The sequence below is a fragment of the Acomys minous genome (assembly GCF_964271855.1).
Source record: "Acomys minous genome assembly, chromosome: 13".
Classification (NCBI taxonomy): domain Eukaryota; kingdom Metazoa; phylum Chordata; class Mammalia; order Rodentia; family Muridae; genus Acomys; species Acomys minous.
The window spans coordinates 54,937,436-54,954,921 of record NC_140495.1 but is presented as its reverse complement, the minus strand read 5'-3'; the positions used below and the strand labels follow the sequence as shown (position 1 = coordinate 54,954,921).

The window sequence follows — 17,486 nt, the reverse complement described above, 5'->3', positions numbered from 1 at the left end:
AAAATGTCAGAAAGCAAGCTGTGTTGTGGCACACAGGAAAAATGCACACTGTTGATTTTAGAATCCCAAATACAATTCTCAAGTAAGGACCCTCCAACGAGGAAAACAAAGACTGTTACAAAGTGTAGCTGTGCTTGGTCAACATTAGATGTACATAATCAAGTTTGCAATACCATAGATGCTCTTGGTTTACCATGTTTAAAGGACAAGGTGCACACACCAGTGCAGCAGCCCTAGCCTGGGCAACAAGTTACCATCTCAAAAGAAGATTATATATAAAATCTTGAGCATAAGAAACCACAATCAGCTTTTAAGTATAATTAAATGAGTTTAATTTAACATAGGTAAAAGAGCTTCGTGAACTTTTTTCAGTCCAACTTAAAATCTTCTAATCACCTGTAAAAAAAAAAACACAACCAGTAACATTTTAAGAGAAGTTTTTTAAAAACACATTTTAGAGTCCCAAAATACAACCACTTAAATAATTCTTAACAGCGTGTATTAATGATTTAAGCAGCTTTCTGAGAACAAGACCACTAAGTCTATAGGGCATGTTCCCATTTACACCTAATTTTAAGTAGCACACTTTACACATGTTTGGTAACATTTCCAGAGTGAATCTCAGTATGATCTATGCAGCAGTCTACACAATATTCTGAGTAGCTCTTGGAAACAAGGGTATCCGAGAAATTAAGTTAGGAAAAAGGTTTTAGGTATTCATTAAATCTTAGCCACTGCTGGTTTCATTTCATCCTCATCTGTCTTTTTTTTTGTAATTACTGTCTATATTAGGAACATAGATTTACAAAAGCTTGAGATGTGCTAACTTACAAGGGGCCCACAGGAAATAGGCTTTCCACCGACTTCTCACCAGCCAGCAAACAACCTACCAACTGTCAGAAAGGTGTATTTCCTCTGTTTTACAACCCTGGCTGTCCTGGGCTTGCTTTGTAGACCAAGCTGGCCTCACACTCAAGATCTGCCAGCCTCTGCTCCTGAGTGCTGGGACTGAAGGCGTGCACCACCACGCTGGCTGTTCCTCATGTTTTCAGTGAATGGGCACAAATACTTCAACAAATGATTTTGTTCTGTACTTGGCTGTAGTTAGAGGCAGGTAGCTGCATGGCAGACACTTCTCTACTACGAGAGATGCAAATACAAGCATTTTTAGAAATGGAACACCAACAAATATTTCTAAGGTTTTTTAGAAGCAAGACTGAGCTGGAGATGGCACGGGCTGCTTTTCTAATGTGCTGCCTCAGAGAAACACAACATAGTATTGCACTACAAAGCTATCGGCTCCATGCCCTCATGTGCTGCCTGGAATGGCAAAGCGGCGTTTCCCTGACCTGTAAAAAGTACTTTTGTCTACAATAATGTCCTCAAAGTTCTAGCTAACAATAAATGGAACACCAAAAAACCTCATCCTTCTTTGAGCACTTCGTATCAGCTTTCCCCAGGAAAACTGCCGCCAATTTTTGCTATCTTATTCTGGAAGGGCTACTATTACTTTTACAATTCTAGCAGCCTTTGATTTGATGAAGGCGCTGATACTGCTTGGTCAGGGTGGTTAGTCAGATATTATTTTTCTTAGCATAGAAAGGCCTATCCTGGCCCCTCCCACCTGGGAAGTTGACCACAGGCAGGAAGCTTCCGTCTTGGCATTACTGAGGTCAGACAGTGATTCGCTTCAGGAGGTTTTGTCATCGTGTGCCCACATAGAGAGCAAACTGTTGATGGAGACACTGCAATTCGGCCTTTTATTGTCATCATTCCTCAGCAGCCATAGGAAGCAACCATTTGGGAAGAAAGGGTCTAAACCCCAACCCAGCATGTGAGGGACGGTTTACCTGCCAGGTGAGGCCATGCAGTCACAACTGCTTTTTGCTGGAAGTGAGGCCAAGAGAGCAGAGCCACAGCAAATAGCCTTCAGTGTCACAGACTGCCTTTTCACTGCCTCCAATCTTCAAAACACCAGTCAGGAGCGGGCTGTATGCCTGTAATCTCACCACTGTGAAGGCTGAGGCAGAGGGCTGTGAAGTCAAACTCAGATCAAACAGTGAGAAAATTCTTCTGTAGTGGCTAAACATCAACAGTCAAAATATTTGAAGCTTACTTAGGTCATGACTGTAGTGTCTGGAGGACCTTTTCAGTGGTCTCCAACCTGTCATTTCTATATTCTATTTATTGTTCCTGAACAGGACCAATATACTCCTGTATGCCAGGCGTGCCAAGTGGAATCTGTATACCCACCTGGATAACTCCCTCCCAAGTCCCAGTGGTTTCCCTTGCTCTCCTTACCCACCAGTGGTCCACACACTCACAAGTTCTCAGTACCTTCCCAGGCTCCTGAGATTCCTATTGGTCCCAGAGGAGATGAGACCATCAGTGAGGACACTACCCGAGCATCTAACCACAGTCTAACCACAAGCAGACGGCAGATGGGGAAACACACCTAGTTAGGGCTCAATGCCATGAAACAAAGACCAGATCACTGCAGACTCGATGAAATGGTCCCATGTGGATCAAGTAGTAGCTGACAGTGGCAAAAAAACAGAACTTGTGACGAAAGATGAAGTACTTATGTTTTGCTCTGGAGGAAAATAGATCTGAAAACAATGATGAAGTTATTCCTAAGTCTGCATGCAGAGACCATGCTGTGAAGACTTATCTTTTACTTGGATGTATTCCCAATGCATGTCTGTCTCCTATTAAGTAGTTCCAGCTGAGGCCATTAATTCAAAAAGCAAAAAAGACCAGGAATCAGTGACGTCTACTGTCTACTGCTGTCAGCCAGAGATGGGCTTCTTTTTTTTTATAATTATTTTTTTAATTATTACTTATTCTGTATAGTGTTTCACCTAAACACCAGAAGAGGGCACCAGATCTCAGTATAGGCGACTGTGAGCTACCATGTGGTTGCTGGGAATTAAACTCAAGACCTTTGGAAGAGCAGACAGTGCTCTTAACCTCAGAGCCATTTCTCCAGCCCCAGAGACAGGCCTCTTAGAGCATTCTTTCCTTGGGCTGCAGAGGTGGTCAGTGGTTAGGAGCATGGGCTGCTTTGCTAGAGGACCCAGGTTCAATACCCAGTATCCACCAGGTGGCTCACAGCCCTCTGCAACTCCAGTCCAGGCAATTCTGATGCCCTCTTCTGCTCCCCCTGGGCTCCAGGCATGCACAACAGGCAAAGCACTCATTTAGATCAAATAAACTCAGTTATCACCGAAGTGTAAAATATTTTGAATCAAGAATGTATTTTCTGTTTCCTCTGGGTAAAGACTGGTTTTAGTAATGCACTTTCTATCTTCTGTAAACTTATGTTGAATGTTGGTATTGACTATGCTAAATAAAATTTGTTACATAAAAAATTTGTCAATAAGCATTTAATTTTGTCTACAAAGTAGACATGCAGCCTAAGTTTAGGATCAGCCACGGGCACCTCACTCTTGAAAATGTATTTGAGCACAATACAGAGCTCAGACAGCAGCCTTCAACGGCTTCATCTCTGAGAACATCAATCACAGGAAAGAAGGATAAAAGCCGCAGTAAAAAACAGGCTTAAAATCTCACTCGGAAAATGTTATTTTAGTCTAACAAAATTTAAGTCTTTTTATTTGTAAAGATTAAATCCTCTGAAATACACTAATCATTTAGAAACATCACAGTCTGCTTACTTGATTTTCTTAATGAATCAATATTTTAATGCTTTTAACATACAATATGGCATTCGTGCCATTTTTTTTAATTTGTAGAAAAACACGGATAAATTTCCTTCTCCTTCCAAGTGTGAAAAGAAACTAGGCAAGAAAGGTAAAAATGCAAATCATAAAATCATCTAGTGTTCTGTTCACAATTCCACGTAATAAAAAGGTATGCTTGGTTTTGGAGTCTCCATGGACAACACAGTGCAGCAGAGATGACTCTCTCCCCTCAGCCCCTCTGTGAGGCAGTCTTGCTACACAGCCAGGGCTGGCTTGAACTCACATCCTCGAGCCTCAGCCTCCTGAGTGCTGGGTTACGGTGTGACTTCTAAGAGTCTCTGCGTCAGGCAAAGTCCATGTGATCGATTATGCATTACATCACACAATCCTACTTTAACTTAGTGAGCTTCTTCTAAAAAGCCTGAGAAACAGAATTGTGTCTTACAGTACCACAGAAGCTAGTCTAGTACTCAGAAGCCCACACGCATTTGTGAGTCGGACGCAACAAAGTCTGATAGACATCATACTTTAGTAGATAAATAGAGGAAGGCTAATTAAAAGTCTTTTAGGAATAAAATATCTCAGCCCTTTGTATATCAAACCTGAATCTGAAAGGTAAAGTAAAATAATACCCACTGTTTTCAAGTATACAAACTATGCCCTAGAGTAAAAAATTAAATGTCCTGTAGTCCAAGCCAAGGCTCTGTCGGTGAGGCTGCCAGTGAGGCGTGTGCTAGCAGATGGGGCCTCCATGGTGAGAGTCAGTCCTGCCGGCTCCTACAACAAAGATCAGAGGTCACCACAGGTCAGTAGGTCTGTCCAATCTCAGTTACACATGTGGAAATAACAATTCAATTAACAGATTATGGAAACATTTAAATAAAACTTACATGTAAAAATGACAACCCACTTCAAAGACAGCCAGTAAGGAAAATGCGGAAATCCCTTTTCCTGGAGTATGGCAGACAGGCTTTCTGGTGTTACCTGAGCCAGCATTCACCTGCTGACCGCCTCTGAAGCACCTGCTTCCGTGTTAGCCAGAGAACTGCTGAGATCAAGCCCCACCTAGAATCCTGTGAAATCCACTCCCTAGTGCCGCTGCCGCAATGTGTTCCTTTCCCTCTTGCCTCTAGTACTGCTTTAAACCCCGAGCTCTAGCTAAGTTCATAAAGCGCTGACCACCTCAGCCCGGTCCCCAGAGCACTCACAACAGCTGGGCGTGGTGGTGTGCGCTTATAACCCAGGACTAGAACCAGTGGAGGGGGCGGGTCCCGAGGCTCCCCAGCCAGGCTAGCTCACCAGGCAAGTCCCAGGCCAGCAGGAGACTTTGTCTCCAAAAATAAGGTGGATGATGCCCTGATGTCATACTTGAGGTTAACCTCTGGCCTGCACACATGTGTGCACAACTGCTGTTACACTGCACACACATGTGCATACACACACAATAAAAACTTAAGTTCTAACATTTCTGTAAAATTTCCTTCCTAAACATGTTAAAAGACAAACTGATTCAATTTGAATCTTACTGTTTTGGAAATCTTTTTCATAAAAAGATTTTTGGTATTGACATTTTTTAATTTAAAATTAAATTCAAAATTAAAAGCATCAATTACTCTCAATTAAAACAATCTATAGATTAATTTAACTCTAATAAATTGATGGGATTTCCTTTTTTCTTCTTTTTTTGTTTTTTGTAGACAGGTTTCTGTGTGTTGCCTTGGCTCACTTTATAGACCAGGCTAGCCTCGAACTCACAGCGATCCGCCTGCCTCTGCCTCCCATGTGCTGGGATTAAAGATGTGCGCCACCACGCCCAGCAGAATTTTCTTTTAATTGACAAGATAAAAATTTTATTTTATGCGTATGGGTATTTTGTGCATATGTACGTATGCATGTATACCACATGCATGCCTGGCAGCTGTAGAGGCCAAAAGGGTATGGAATTCCCAGGACTGGAGTGACAGACGGTTGTGAACCACCACATGAGTGCTGGCAATGGGTCTCAGGCCCTCTGGAAGAGCAGCCAGTGCTCTTAACCACACAGGCAGATAGGATCCCACTATGTAGCCCTGGCTGGTTTGGAAAGCCTAAGGTAGACCAGGCTGGCCTCAAGCTCAGAAGGTCCACCTGCCTCTGCCTCTCAAGGGATTAAAGGCATATGCTATCACACCAGGCTCAAAATAATTTCATAATTAGTGTTTGTTTTGGTTTTTTGAGACAGGGTTTTTCTGTGTATCCTTGGCTGTCCTGGACTCATTTTGTAGGCCAAATCCACCTGCCTCTGCCTCCCTGAGTGCTGGGATTAGGTGTACACCACTATTCCTGGCTTATAATTAGTATAAAGAATGCAGAAGAAGCCAGGCGGTGGTGGCGCACTCCTTTAATCCCAGCACTTGGGAGGCAGAGGTGGGTGGATCGCTGTGAGTTAGAGGCCAGCCTGGTCTACAAAGCGAGTCCAGGATAGCCAAGGCTACACAGAGAAACCCTGCTTGGGGGCTGGGGGTGGGGGGAAGGAATACAGAAGAGGGGAAGACAGTCAAGGCTACACAAAGAAAAATCCTGTCTTGAAAAAACAAAAAAAGAATGCTTAGAAGAGGAGCCAGTAGGATGGTTCGGAGGGCACAGACGCCTGCTGCCCAGGCTGGCAACCTGAGTTTGCCCCTGGGACCTGTGCTAGGAGGAGGGGACTGACTGCTCAAAGCTATCTCCTGCCCTCAGCACTTGCACGATGATATACCTGGGTATCCTATCCCAATAAATAAATTAATTTAAAAGTAGATATGGGGATGTGGCTCAGTGGGTAGAGTGCTTGTTTAGCATGCACACAACCCTGGTTTTGAACCCCAGCACAGCATAAAACCAACATGGTAATACATGCCTATAACCTCACACTTGGGAGGTGGTGGGTGGGCAGAGGATCAGAAGTTCAAGATCATCCTCAGCTATCTAGGGAATTTGAGGCCAGTCTGGGATACATAAGACAAATTCAAAATGGAATTTGAAAAAAAAAACCCCACAAATATTTGCAAAATATAGGTTAAAAATCCTATAACTAACCAAAAAGAAAAGATTCTTCTATTTAGCATGCCATAAAAGACCTAAGACACTAGAAAAAAAAAAAAAAAAGAAAGAAAAGAAAAAAAGAAAAAGAAAAAAAATTACAAAGAGGCTAAGAATACAGAAATTAGGCACCAAAATATGGCCAAGTGGCAGAGTTTGTGCTTAGAGTCCCAAAACCCAACAAGAAGAAATAAAGAAACTGAGGGAAAGGATACAAAAATATATGACAAAGGTCTGTACTTAATATTTGTATATTTTTAAAGATGTTTTTTATTTATTATTATAGTATATACAGTGCTCTGCCTGCATATACACCGTCAGGCCAGAAGAGGGCCATAGATGGTTGTGAGCCATCATGTGGTTGCTGGGAATTGAACTCACGACCTCTGGAAGAGCAGTCAGTGCTCTTAACCTCTGCACCATCTCTCCAGCCCTTGTTTGTTTGCTTTTGTTTTTCAAAACAGGGTTTCACTGTGTAGCCCTGGCTGTCCTGGTCTCGCTTTGTTGACCAAGTTGACCCTGAACTCAAGAGATTTGCCTGCCTCTGCCTCCCTGAGTGCTGGGATTAAATGTGTGTGCCACCATATCTGATGCAATATTCAATTTTTAAAAAGTTCTAAGAAAGAGCAAGAAGTACGCCTCTTGTCAAGCAAGCCTAAAGCCCTGAGTTTGACTGGCCCCATCCCACTGCACTAAAAAATAAAGCTGGGTTGGTGCATGCCTTTAATCCCAGCACTCGGGAGGCAAAGGCAGGCAGATCACTGTGAGTCGAGGCCAGCCTGGTCCTCAAAGCTAGTCCAGGACAGCCAGGGCTACACAGAGGAACTCTGTCTCGGGGGAAAAAAAACCAAAACTTTCTGAGCCTCCTGTATTCCATCACTTGGTCCCCAGGACTGGGACTGTGGGTTTGAAAGGGTTAGTGGTGCTGCCTTGTTGGAGGAGTGCCACTGCAGACAGGGCTCTGACGTTTTAGAACTTCACATGAGGCCCAGGCTAAGATGTGAGCTCTCAGCGCCTGCCCCATGCCTGCTGCCACGCTCGCCTCTGTGCCGGCCTTGAAATTCTAACCTACAGCAGTGAGCTCCAATGCGGGTTTCTTTAAGTTGCCTTGGCCACGGTGTTTTGTTATGGCATTAGAAAAGTAACTGAGACAGAGCTTCAACTAAGAATTGGCATGAATAAAAAGCAGCTGACTTAAGAAGCAGGTGCAAAAAGGCCACTAGCGCGCTACGCTATACACTATAATGAGACCACAGAAAACAAAACAAAACAAAACCCACAGGAAATGTAGAGATCAAGCAATTCAAAAGAAAATTCAAAACCCAACATGGTTATAGAAGCTGACCTACCAAATGACACAGAATGGGCACCATGCATGAAAAGGGCAGTTATCAGACGGCATTTATGCGAGCTTCCCTTTCCTATCAAAGGTCAACCAGTGTCTAAGTGTGCGCCTCAGCTTACGTTTACATTCTTCAGCTTTCCGTTTCCCTCGTCACTGACAGCACCATGGTGTCACACCCACAGCCACGTACCCAGTAATGCTGAGTCTTCCCCTGCATCGTCTTTAAAACAAGGGCGCCGTGGCCCAGACTCGCTTGAGGAAGAGGATGGAAGGTTGGTTTCACCACTCCGGTCCTCATCTTGGGATGTCACACTCAGATTCCCAACAGAAACACTTCCTGGGGCAGCTTCTGGGATGGGTAGCTCCTGGGCATCCTCAGGGTCCCCCTAGAGAGGCAGACAAAAGGCAACGGCTTTCTCAGTACAGTGACCAGTGTGAGGTCGTGTGACACATCCTTGACTCTCTATGGGGAGTCTGGTGGGAAGCACACCACCTCCTACGCATGTGTCATGAGAAAGGGTAGGCAGCTGTCTAACAACTACAGAGTGTGGTTTGTTTTCCTCCAACAACAGTTTCCCTGCTTGCCGCAAGCTGTATCTCGCCTTTAAAACTATTCACACAGCGTGGCTCTTTCTTGCAGTCTACAGACCTGTGCAGCCTCACTGCTGCTCCCTCACGAGGCAGCCGGGCCCCAGTGACAGCCCTTGACTATCTACAGAACTGGGTGTCAGAGACAACGAGGCTCTGAGCAGCTAAAGGCTTCAGGTTTTTGTTTGTTTTAAAAATCAGTTCCGCCTCCTTTCTTGTATAGTTTCCCAGCTGTGGTTTGTCTCCAACTTGCCCCGCCCCCTTCTACTTGCTGCTTTCAGGACTCTAAGGAGGCCAGAGACTCCTGATGGGAGCTAACCTAAGAGCCAGAGCCGCATGTGGGCAGATGGAGTGCTGGCAAGTGACTAAGGGCTGGAGAGCGTGGGCGTGGGTCCTGGGCACTCACCCTCCTTGGGTTCTCAGACATCTCTGGTCTGCTCTAGAAGCACTTTAAAACCACCCCGCATCCCTCACCGCTAACTAGCCACTATAGACATTCAACACAGCTCTTTCCTGACTCTGACTCCTAACACTTCAAGCAAAATTTCCTGTCATAATGTCACAATGCCAACTCCTGCTTAGACTCATTCCAACCTGTTTCTCAGAAAGGCTGCCAAGCCTAACTCCCTGCTCAGCTCTGTCTGAGCTCATGTCCCTGTGTAGCACCATCCACCCATTATGTGCTGAGGTGACAGTCAAACCCTCAGCTGGCCCACTAAAACACACCCCTCCATCTTTCCATGGCTAACAGGCAGCATAAAACCTTTCTTCTCTCATCCACCTACCATGTTTCCCTGCTATGCTGGATCTCTGCATATCTACTGGCCCCACTTGGCCTGAAAGAGAGATCGCTAAGAGTCCTTGCTGCAACAAAAGGACCGCTCCCTATTTCCCTCTGCGCCAAGCTGAGACAGCATTTTCTAGATCAGTGTTTGCCCAATGAGTGCAGTGGACATGGCTGCAAGCAAAGGACTGCCTTTAAAGTCTGTGTAAAGGTGACTGGTGACTCTACGTGTTATAAGCTAATAGAGACCTCTAAAAATTGAAAATTAAAAGCAAGACAAATCCTTAGCTTTGAAGTTATAATGGCTTTCTGTCCTTCACACAGTAAGTCACACACTTTGGTTCTCTATATTCTAATAAGAAAATAATTCAACTCTATATAAAAATGAAGTCTGGCCCCTACTACATGTTAATAAGTACACCTATAGTCTCTGAACACAATGGATGAGGTGCAAGTCTCGCTTAGCTAAGAACAGAAACCAGTCTCACACTGATGTCAAGCCTGGTTTGTAATCATCCAACAAAGACAACTTAGCCCAAGCTTACTTGTGCGCCTAAGGAAGGGAACTGAAGACTGAAACAAGATTCATCAAGCTCTGTGCTTTTTCATGTAAAACTCTGAACCCTGATGGCTCAGCCTCTTGTAGAGCTGCAGTTTCTACAATAGAGGGCATGAACCCAGACCGTGAGGAAGGCAGGCTGCCCCAGACTAAAGGGATGGATAATTAAAAACTTTAAGGAAGACACAGTTCAGGACAAAGCAGGAGGCTGCGGCACAGCAGTCCTTGGGTGTAACCAGCAATGAGCAAGAGACAGACCGAGCTGGAGGGGGGAGGTGAGACCTGCAGCCGACGCCAGTCCAGTTCCACGGGTGGTTGGTTCCCCGCGATCCCCTCATAGGGGCCTACAAGGCATTATGGCTTTAGTTGCATAAAGTGTTCATGCAGCTCATGTGCCTCAGGAGACTGAATCTGGGACTACAGCGCAAGGTGTGCAAGTTCTCTGAGCTACATCCCAGGCCCCTCAAACTTAAGTTTTTAGCTAAAATATGCTGTTATTCTGAGGCATAATAAATTATATGGAAATCTAAAAAAAAAAAAAAATTAAAGAAGAACTCCCTTATGTCTTCTTCTAAGTAGGGAAGAAATAACTTATGTGTGAAATCATTTCCTTACCAATTAGCTGTGAGACCTTAGATGAAAAGTAAGTGGCTCTAAGCTTAGGTGTCTAAGAATTTGAATGCTTCACAGAGACTGTGAAGATTAAGTGTAATAATGTGTTTAAGGCTTAGAGCAAACATATGGCTAGCTATTGTTACAATCTCTTTCATTTTACCCCTATGTCTCCTAAAGAAAGGTTCTGCCAATCAAAATATCACAAAACAGTGGGACACTTAATGTGGGACAATTTTAGCCTGAACTAGTGAGCTGTGGAACCCAGAAATAGTGAGAATAGATGACAAAAACTGTTGGGGGTGCAATGTGTGAGGGGGGCAGTGTGTGTACAGCGTACCTCTGAAGCCAGGAACTGCAGAAGGCACCTATGCTTCATACATTCTATGATTCAGGGTTACATAAAACCCAACATGCATGTGTGTGTGAGCACAGGATCCTGGAGTACACAGAACTACCCTGCTCTAAGTCATTACAAACTGGGGAACCTGTTACCATGTTATATTATTCTGTCATAAGCTCAACTCCACGAATACATCTTAACAGTGAAAACGCCTTCAGACAGCAGTAAGGACATGAGAAGGAGCACCTCGTCTGTCCGCCCTGCCTGTCAGCAATAAAGTGAGATGCTTAGAAAGAACTGGGCAGAGATTGAATATAAACAAAAACGTAACAAACCCAATATCCCAGGGCTTTGATGACATCAAGTTTACACATTGGACATGTTCGGTGATCCAAAAGCCATGGGTCAATGCATATTCTATGAAAAATATGCCTAAAAAAATTAAGTATGCATTAATGTCTTAAAATAAATGTTTCCATATCTTATAAAGGAAATAATGCATTTTATCAACATATTAAAAGTTAGCCAACAGTACATCAACATTGTAGTCTAATCACCTATGTAAGTTATTTCTAGCCTATTTTTCACAAATTCTGGACTTACTGACATTTTTTTAAAATAAGTGAAGCTCTTTATTACAAAGAAACACTGTGGATCTATTTCCACCACATAAGTTATACATTGTGTATGTATGTATTGTTTTATATTTTTGAGTTTAGTTTTTGTTTTTGTTTTTTTATTAATTTATTCATATTACATCTCAGTTGTTAGCCCATCCCATGTATCCTCCCATTTCTCCCTTCCTCCCACTTCCCCCCTACTCCCCTCCCCTCCCCTATGTCTGTGACTGAGGGGGACCTCCTCCTCCTGTATATGTTCATAGGATAGGGTATCAAGTCTCTCCTTGGTGACCTATTATCTTTCCTCTGAGTGCCACCAGGCATCTCCATCCAAGGGACATGTTCAAATATGGGGCACCAGAGTTTGTGTGAAAGTTAGATCTCCTTCTTCACTCACCAGTGGAGAATGTCCTGTCCATCGGCTAGTCTGGGTAGGGGTTCGAGGTTTACTGCCTATTTTTTCCTTGGCTGTTGCCATAGTTTGCGGAGGACCCCAGGGCCCAGACTCGCCTGTAGTTTTCCAGGACCCGCTGGATCCTTCTATTTCCTTTCTCCCAGGCTTCTCACACCTAATGTCTCAATAGGATGACCTCCCCTCTTACCCACTATCCTGGTAGGTACAGTTTTTCATGGGGACGTACACACAACAGGGATAAATGCTCAACCATGTTCATAGCTGCCTTATTCATAATAGCCAGAACTTGGAAACAACCTACGTGTCCCTCAATAGAAGAATGGATAAAGAAACTGTGGTACATTTACACTATGGAATACTACTCAGCTATTAAAAACAAGGAATTTCCAAAATTTGTGGACAAATGGATTGAACTAGAAATTGTCATAATGAGTTCAAAAAAAAAAAAAAAAAAAGAAATTGTCATAATGAGTTCACACAGAAGCAAAAAGAGCTAAATGGTATATACTCACTTATATTGAGATATTTTTGAGTTTAGGATCTTGCAATATTATATATTACTCAAGCTGGCCTAGAATGTGCTATGTAGTCCAGGATTGCCTTGAACTTAGAATCCTTGTACCCTTGCTTCCCAAGTACTAGGATTCTGTTATTCACTACAATGCCCACCCGTTTCTATGTGCCCTGGTAGAATACTTACACACCATTAGGCTAGCAACGCCTATGAATAAGCTATCAGTAGGCTGGTAGTATCTTCTTTAAGTCTACAAAATGACTCAAGTGGAAATATCTGTGAGCATCAGAAAGAGCAGTTATTCCGTCTTGCACACTTCACAGACCCCTCTTTAATAAACATCTGTTGCTACCAGAAAGGCGCACAGACCTTCTTTTCTTGTTGGTTTAGGCTGGCTTCCTGCCTCTCCCATGTGATGTGTGAAGTTAAGTGTAGGCTTGGAAGGCAGACAGACTGGGCTCACATACCAGCTGTGTGGCCACAAGGAGCTGTGTCTCCTTATCCCTGCACCCTCCGCAGGAGCTGTTCATCGTGCCTACAGCATACTGTTCATGACTATTACTCTTTCAAGGACTTTTTCTTTAAACAAAAAGCTGCCAGTGCCATTAAGAATAGCAGTTCTTAATTATGTGACAGTCTAGTCCAGCTTGCCATTCACCCTCATATTGAAACTGACTGACCTAGAAGAAAATTTCAAAAAACAAAAAAGAAACTTCCAGTTTGTTGGGGGGATGATTAACATATTGCTCAGGAGAAAAGTGGATACAATAACAACCCCAATAAGGAGACCAAGGAATGTGTACACATAACGTATCTGCAAAGATCAGGCATCGCTCTGAAATCAGAAAGACCTCTAAACACAGCTTAAAACTCTACTTTCAGTGTTTTTCTGCAAAAACTGACAACACTGACCTCAACTCATTAGGTATCTACTGTGCCAACCACATATATGTGCTGACGGAGTTTAGCAGAAGTTTTCTTCCTGGAACCATTACTATTTTGGTATTCTTTTTTTTTTTTTTTTTTTTTAATTTCCTTAGCAGAGGTATCAAGAAGTACCGTATGCATAATGCATTTTTAAAAGCAAATGCACTAATTTGTAACTTGATTCTAAAATACATAGAATATAGTTGAAATTTACTAGACTTTAAAAAAATCTAATTTCTATACATAAAACAAACTATTCTGCTAATCAGCAATTCTTTTATGTTGAGGAGGCATTGGTTTTTTGAGATGGGTTTCTTTATGTAGCCCTGGCTGTCCTGGAACACGCTCTGTAGACCAGACTGGACTCAAACTCAAAGATTCACCTGCCTCTGCCTCCTAAGTACTAGGAATAAAGGCATGTGCCACCATCACCTGGCTAATCAACAATTCTATCTGTCTGTCTGTCTGTCTGTCTATTTATTTTAATTTTCATGTGCATTGGTGCTTTGCTTGCATGTAGTCTGTGTGAGGGTGTCAGATCTCCTGGGAGGGGAGTTACAGACAGTTGTGAGCTGCCATGTGGGTGCTGGGAATTGAACCAATGGGAGAAGAGCAGCCAGTGCTCTTAACCACTGAGCCATCTCTCCAGACAGGCTTTAATCAACAATTCTTAACACACACACACACACACACACACACACGCACACACACACCCCACCACATTAAAGTAGCAGATTATTAAAAATGAATTGGCTACTTCCCAGTTTTAAAACTGTGCCTGTGCTATTGAACCTGAGTAAAGGGAGGAATATTCACTTTTACAGAGCTTCAAAAGGAACGCAAAGTAATAGCAAACCACTGTCTGCGTCAATCCACTCTGGGTCACCAAAGGCTCTCACTCCATCTTTCCTTTTCTTTTCAAGGTAGCATGTGTTCACTAGGTGTGCGATGGGGTCTAAATGAGCCTTTAAGAGTAAAAGCCAAAGTAAAACAAAGGCACACAGTGGCTGAGTGGTCTTCACTACAAGCTTCTGAAGCAGAGCAGTTTTAAGGAGGCTTGGGGACAGTATGAAAGACGAGATGATCAAGAATTTCCTGTCAAAATACCAAAGCTCGTTAAGTAATCTTTAATATCTTAAGTAGGAAAAAGTATTCATACTTGCATGGCAGGATTCTGATAACATCCTTGACTTTAAAATTTTCAATACACACTGCACAATTCTCAGCATCAACATCAATTCCCTGCAAAGAAAGGAAGAGTCACACACATCACATGGACAAGACTGAGTTACAGAAACAGGAAACTGAAACAACTGGATTCCCCACTATGCTGGACCAACCTGGGCCTAAAAGCCATTTATTTCTTCCCACTATCATCAGTTATGTAAAGAAACTAAACAAGGGGAGGGATCATTGTCTGACTCATGCAGGTATTAACAGTGTTTTAAAAAATATTAGACTCCTGGGGGCTATAGAAACGCAAACCACACTTTTTCTGAGAGGGCTCTTGTTCCCAGGCAAGCCTCAGGTTCACTGCGCAGCCAATGGTGACCTTGACTTTCCGATGTTCCTGTCTTTATCTTCCAAAAGTTTGGATTACAGTCATGAAGGACCAAGCCCAGCTTCTATGGGGCTGGAGAATGAATTCAGAACGTCCTCAATGCTACATTACATTACAAAACTAACTATATTCCAGCCAGGCCTGCTGTTATGATAAAATGAAATAATTCCAAGTATAAAAATCATAAAGAGAATGAGTACTCAAAGACAGTATTTGTATTCTGAAGTTATCTAAAAGAAATTTTTATCTCTGGAAGAACAGTTACAACTTGGAGAATGTACAAGCGGCTACATTATCTGAAATTTTACTTCATCGGTGTTAACGTCCTGCCCAAATTAGACTGAGGGGACACCTATTGAGTTAAAAATAAACAAAGGAGGCTGAAGAGATAGCTCTGTGGTTAAGAGCACTGACCACTCTGGCAGAGGATCTGGGTTCAATTCCCAGCACCCACATAGCAGCACACAACTATAACTTCAGGATCCAACACCCTTACCCAGGCATATATGCAGGCAAAGCATCAATACACATAAAATATGATAAAAAATGAACAAAGGAATAAAGAAACAAAAGCCGTTGGCTGTCCACCTAAGAAGCCACAGGCGTAGGCTTCTGTGAGTGAGTAAGGACCAGCAGAGGCAGCAAGCGCGGTTCTGAGACAGGGCTCAGGAGTTCAGGGAGGATGTACTTCTGAGGCTCAGTTTTTGGCAACTTCACGTTATAGAACACACCTCTGAGTTATTATTTAAACATACCCTTAGCCACATGTAGCAATTAATGAGGAAACAGCAAAAATCTGATTTTTTATGTACATACCAATATAAAAGCCTATTAAAATTAACTTTACAACAGCATTTTAAATCCTGGGTTCTTTTTTTTTCAGTAACTAATTAATTAACTTTAAATCTTGATCTCAGCTTCCCCTCCCTCCTCTCCTTCCAGTCCCGCTCACCTCTCCCCTCCCCCATGCCCCTCTCGTTCTCCTCAGAAAAGGGGAGGCCTCTAATAGTACCAACCTGCCTTGCATATGCTGTGATACTTTATAAAAAGATTTACTTGGGGCTGGAAAGATGGCTCAGACGTTAAGAGCACTGCCTGCTCTTCTAAAGGTCCTGAGTTCAATTCCCAGCAACCACATGATGACTCACAACCATCTACAATGAGATCAGGTGTCCTCCTCTGGCCTGCAGGCGTCACATTCAGGCAAAACATTGTATATATAATAAATAAATCTTTTGTCTGTAGGGTCCCTGTATAAGTTTATGCACCATGTACACGCATGAAGCCTCAGATGTCAGAAGCAACAGATGCCCTGGCAGCGCAGTTAGGGGTGGTTATGAGCTGACATGGGGGACAGGAGTCCGCCACCATGCCTGGCTCAACTTTAAATTCTTTAACAATTAACAAGTTTATACAGTATCATAAATAAATCCACATGAAAAGAATTTAAAAAAATAATAATCACTTGTCTCCAGAACTGGATAAGAAGTAAACTATAAAAAACTCATTTTTCTGTGTCAGTATACAATTTAAAAATGCTTACAAATCCAGGTACACACTTTACATACCATTCATTTTAGAGACATTTTAAAAAAATCATTCTTATCAATTTTAAAGCAAGTTCCTGGTATCATACAAATACAAATATTTTACATAGAAAACATTTAACAAATGCTGGGTATAGGAAGAAAATAAGTATCAATTTACTTGTATTGTCAAGGGCTTAGTTCAGTAAGTTATACATATGAACCTGTCTTCTCACATGTAAGGAATGAAATTTTCTGCTAAGAAGGGGAAAAAATATGTGGCAAGTATAATAGACTTTTAATAGTTTGTAAAAGGACTGATTTCCTTCCTGCGAACGAAAGGAAGAACAAATAAATGTTTAGAAATCAATTCTCACATTTAAGATCAGCACCTAATTTATAAACTACCAGAAGTTTTCTGTTAATTCCTATGGAAAATTCTACACACCCTCTGCACAACTAGTTATTAACTGGAAACTCCCTTGGTGATTTGCAGAGAAGGAAATCAGTACCTTGTACAACTACTAAAACTCTACTGCGCTATAGTGTCAAAGTTATTGGGGGCAGTGCACACCTTCAATCCCAGCACTTGGGAGGCAGAGGCAGGCAGATCGCTCTGAGTTCGAGGCCGACCTGGTCTACAAAGCGAGTTCAGGACAGCCAAGGCTACACAGAGAAACCCTGTCCCAAAAAACAAGACAAATAAACAACAAACAAAACAAGTTATTGGGGAAGGACTGAACCACCCAAACAATTCCAAGCACATTTTAATCCTAAATATACCACAGAAGCCATTAATAACAGGTTCCAAATTTTAAAACTCAAAGGTCTTTTAAAAGAAAAGTCCTTTAAGCAGGGAAAAGGAAGCGCTTAAGTAGTTTCTCTTCAGCCTTCCTTTCCTGAAGGGAAATAAAGACTGGAAGGTGAA

At 42.6% G+C, this 17,486-nt stretch overlaps 1 protein-coding gene across 1 annotated transcript in view; it reads right to left on the bottom strand.

Annotated features, from left to right (window-relative positions):
• Nucleotides 1-308: 308 nt before the first annotated feature.
• RNF149 (ring finger protein 149) overlaps nucleotides 309-17,486 on the bottom strand; it is a 34,340-nt gene continuing 17,162 nt past the window's right edge. Inside the window, exons 4-7 of the mRNA XM_084754426.1 lie at nucleotides 14,631-14,713; nucleotides 11,331-11,427; nucleotides 8,300-8,495; nucleotides 309-4,481 (exon numbers count right to left, since the gene is read on the bottom strand). Of these exons, the coding sequence (XP_084610552.1) occupies nucleotides 4,438-4,481; nucleotides 8,300-8,495; nucleotides 11,331-11,427; nucleotides 14,631-14,713 (420 nt within the window). The 3' untranslated portion in view covers nucleotides 309-4,437. The remainder of the gene's footprint in view (nucleotides 4,482-8,299; nucleotides 8,496-11,330; nucleotides 11,428-14,630; nucleotides 14,714-17,486) is intronic.